The sequence below is a fragment of the Triticum aestivum genome, chromosome 7A, assembly GCF_018294505.1.
Source record: "Triticum aestivum cultivar Chinese Spring chromosome 7A, IWGSC CS RefSeq v2.1, whole genome shotgun sequence".
Lineage (NCBI taxonomy): Eukaryota > Viridiplantae > Streptophyta > Magnoliopsida > Poales > Poaceae > Triticum > Triticum aestivum.
In genome coordinates, this window is record NC_057812.1 from 715,140,622 (window position 1) to 715,144,409 (window position 3,788).

At 46.3% G+C, this 3,788-nt stretch overlaps 1 protein-coding gene across 2 annotated transcripts; it reads right to left on the reverse strand.

Moving 5' to 3' along the window:
* Positions 1-521: 521 nt before the first annotated feature.
* Positions 522-3,355, reverse strand: LOC123146963 (uncharacterized). Of its 2 annotated transcripts, XM_044566220.1 has the most exons (3): positions 3,239-3,355; positions 2,497-3,136; positions 522-2,310 (listed from the first exon to the last, which is right to left on the reverse strand). In XM_044566220.1, exons 2-3 carry the CDS (start codon positions 3,122-3,124, stop codon positions 779-781), a joined length of 2,160 nt encoding a protein of 719 aa, XP_044422155.1. In that variant the 5' UTR covers positions 3,125-3,136; positions 3,239-3,355; the 3' UTR covers positions 522-778. The 2 variants fall into 2 exon arrangements, with proteins under 2 accessions (XP_044422155.1, XP_044422153.1); XM_044566218.1 differs by having other exon boundaries at positions 522-3,136.
* Positions 3,356-3,788: the final 433 nt, after the last annotated feature.

Genomic DNA, 3,788 nt, shown 5'->3' on the forward strand with positions numbered 1-3,788 from the left:
ACTACATGCATCTCCCAGATGCAGAGGCCGGAATCATCCTCCTTTTCTAAAAAAACGTTTTTCTACAATATATCATAGTTTTAAATAGCCGGCTATAGCTCCGCTATAGCCCGCTATAGCCTTTTCAGCAGAGTGCCACTATGGTCGCCTTTACAAATAGCTCGCTATAGCTGATTTAGAGGCCCGCCGCTATTTTCTATAGCCCGCTATTTAAAACATTGCAATATATACACAGTTACAGGCCAAGATCGCAAAGTTTGACTGAAAAAGAAAAAGAAATCACTTCGTTGGGATGCATTAAGCAACTTTGCGCTCGAAACATGCCACATTCCGCAGTTCCAAAACAAATCAGAAGAGCAATTAATGCAATCCCCGCAGAAAAATCGAGTCCTTGTGCCTCCCAACAAAATTTAGCCCCCATATACCAAATAGTTCATCTCCATTTCTTGACACAGTTCCGAAAGAAAAGGCAGAGCTGATCACTCTCCATACGGCCACAGAAAGATCTTAATTTTGGGAGGAACTTTACGGATGCGGTGTGAGAGCAACATAAACATTAGAGCTTGTACTACATTACACATGACGCAACTAATGAAAATCCGAATCAGTATCATAATAATTTCGGTGGTACATAGAAAAAGGCAAAAGATGAGATATAGGGGTACTTCATCAGCCGCACTAAGACTGGAATCGAAATGGAGTTATAAATTCAACGCAAACAACGAGAATGGATTACAGAAGCTGGATTCAGGGAAAGGATTTGCAGATTGTTGACCTGCTATGTTGGGCGGATTTCTGTAATCTCATCGTTGGAATCATTGTCCACATTTAGTACGATGTGGCCAGCAGCACTAGCCTCCACAGCTTCAACAGTTGTTTTGGACGGCTTTGGTTCCTTATCTATAAGAAAGGAATATTTAGTGAGGAGCAGGATGTGGGTCAGAAACTCACCACCGTTGCTCAGCTGCCTGGCATGGAATCCCCCGGTTGCATTGGTTGCTGCGTAGCACAACATCTCCGTCCACACTGTTCCAATTATCGCCATCTTATGTTCGAGCCCCAAGTCCATGTCGAGCATTGTGTGAGCCAGGGTGCATGCTTTCACCAGCACATGCTGGCCCGGGTAATCATCCCAACCATCTTCCATCAAGTCAGCATCTAGTCTTCTTATCCACTCAAGACACCCGGAGTTGTAATTCAGAATTTGCTTGTGAAAATCAACCACATTAGCTCTGTCCCCACCTGGTTTCATTACATAGACCGGGCCATACATATCCGAACCATAACAGAGGCAGGTTTCCTGAAACATGTCCTTAGCAGCTGGTTTCATTGGCAGAATGTCAGGGTGCTCGATGAGGAGGTACATCATGTAATCAGAGAGAGTATTGACTGCTTCAGCCATGTCCTTGTCGACCAGCTCCAATTTGGCGGCAGGGTTATTGAGGAAGGTGCTTGTTGCTATATGCCAGATAAGCACGCTCTTGTGAAATCCATAACTCAGGCTCCAATCTAGCTGTTTGATCTGGGCGACGCCGCTGAACCTGCGAGCCCAGTTCCCACTCCTGATGTCCACTTCTTCAATTCGTACCATATGACTCTTGTCACCTCTGAGCAAGCCCCATACAAACTCCTTCACGGCAGGAGAAAGCTTGGCATGTTTGGTGCAGCGAACTTTGTGCCACAAGTCTCGGAGCCCAATCAAACGGGCTATTCTAACCTTGAGGTCCATCTTTCTGCTGTGAACACAGAAGGATATGAAGTCAAATTGCCCGACGGAATCGGACCACCTTCCATCCTTAAGGACGAGGAGGTGGTGCCGTGCGAACAGAATCTCATTGGGCAGCCACTTCCACCTGCGGCGTCTCAAGCTGGCACATGTCCAGGTTGACCCAATCGCCTTGAAAACGGATGCCATCTCCAGTGCACAAGCTCCGCCCAGAAGAGCAAAAGTGATCACAATGTCGGGTGTGCTGTACACATCTCGCTTGCTTTTTCTGAAGACCACAAGAGCGGCGAAGCAAGAGACAAGTGAAATGGCACGGATGCAGTAGCCATACCTTGTGTGGATCACTTCTGCCTTGGTGTACAGCATGTCGTACATCAGGGCGAGCTGCACCTCTATTTCCTTGAACATCTTCCCAATATGACTCTTCTCCTTTGCCGATGCATCTTTGCTCTGGTCGTTTTCCCATTGATACTCTTGTGCATGACCCTTCTCTAGCAGGGCAATGCGGTGATTATTCCAATTTATGGATGCCTCATTCCTGTCTATGATTAAAGGCTTGACAAATACATGGCGCAACGCGTGTGCTGTCATCACAATAAATACATAAGTTCCAAATTGTTTGTTTTGCGTGAAACAGTCTCTTTCTTCTCCTTCTTCTATTTCTACTATATCTTCTACCCACCGACTCCTATGCACCACCAGCGAATTAACTTTTTGGATTCTTTTCGGTAAACCGGCAAATGAACTGCGGGTGGTGTCACTAGGCTCACCTGTGAGGACGGCAGCATCCTTCTTTGTGGGAAACTCACGACGAATAGCACGAATCCACCGGCGGTAGAAAGGCTTCTTAACTCGTCGCCTTCTTTTGTAATGGGAACCACCCTTGCTTGCAAGCTTCAGTGCCCATATCCTCTCGCCATACTTGAGAATTCCGGAGGCAAGAACCAACATAGCGGCGTGGACAAAGTTTGCCCCGCCTGCAATGATGTACTTGTAGAGCACATATGCAGTACAGGCGACCTGCACAAACATGTTTAGCAGGTGACGCAGCCAGAGTTCATTGTCCTCCAGGGCGTACGCGGTGATGGTGTCCTGGCCGCCGAGGTGCAGCAGAAGAAACGGCGCCCAGAACGCCACCAGCTGGTGCTCGCTGGATGATTTTTTCGACAATGACGAGGACATGTGCCCCAGGGCGTATGTTGCAACGACATCAGCAAGCAGATATACCAGCCAGAGGAGGGCCTTGGTAACAAATGAGACACTGTAGCGGCGGATCCCAGCAAAGAAGAAGAGAATAACCTGCAGACTGAAGCTGACGATAACAACTACTTGGATTTCCCACTCATTCCACAGTTCCATCCAAGATGGCATCGCAGACGGTGCTTCAGCTCCATCCATTGGTACGCCAAGCTGCAAGCAAGAAATTTAACTACATCATTATATACAGATCTAATATGCCATAATATACATAGCTTGAAATAATAGTATGCGCACAAATGTATGAATGCATACCTGTGACTGAGCTAGGTTAACCTGTGTGCAGAGCTCAAAATGGTTTTGTGCGGGAGGGAGAGCTCAAGAGAGGTACAAGAAGAATGGAGGGATCCAGTGTATGTCACAATATCTTCAACGCTCTCATGGGTCTCAGATTTACAAGCTGGTCGGCACATGTACATGTGGAGCCAGCGTATTCCAGTCCAAATCCAGATAGCCAAGTTGACATACAAAAATGACGAGTGGAGGACAGGTACACACGGCAGATGAGTTTACTTCATTTCAAATGGAACTTCGACCCTACGGATTTGTTTACTTGGTACTTTCATGTTCTCTAGCGTGCAAGTTGATGGAAATGCTCAATTATGAAGGAAGAAGATTAATTAAATGCATCCGTCGGAAGTCGAGCTTTAAATGAAGTCAACTCTTGCATCAAGTGTGCATATATTACTATGTACTCCTAGCTCCTATACAAAAGCACATGCACTCCATTATTTCTAACGGCAACTTGATTATGGACTGTTGACTGGAATATCCATGGATATGACATATACTAGCTCCATTTAAG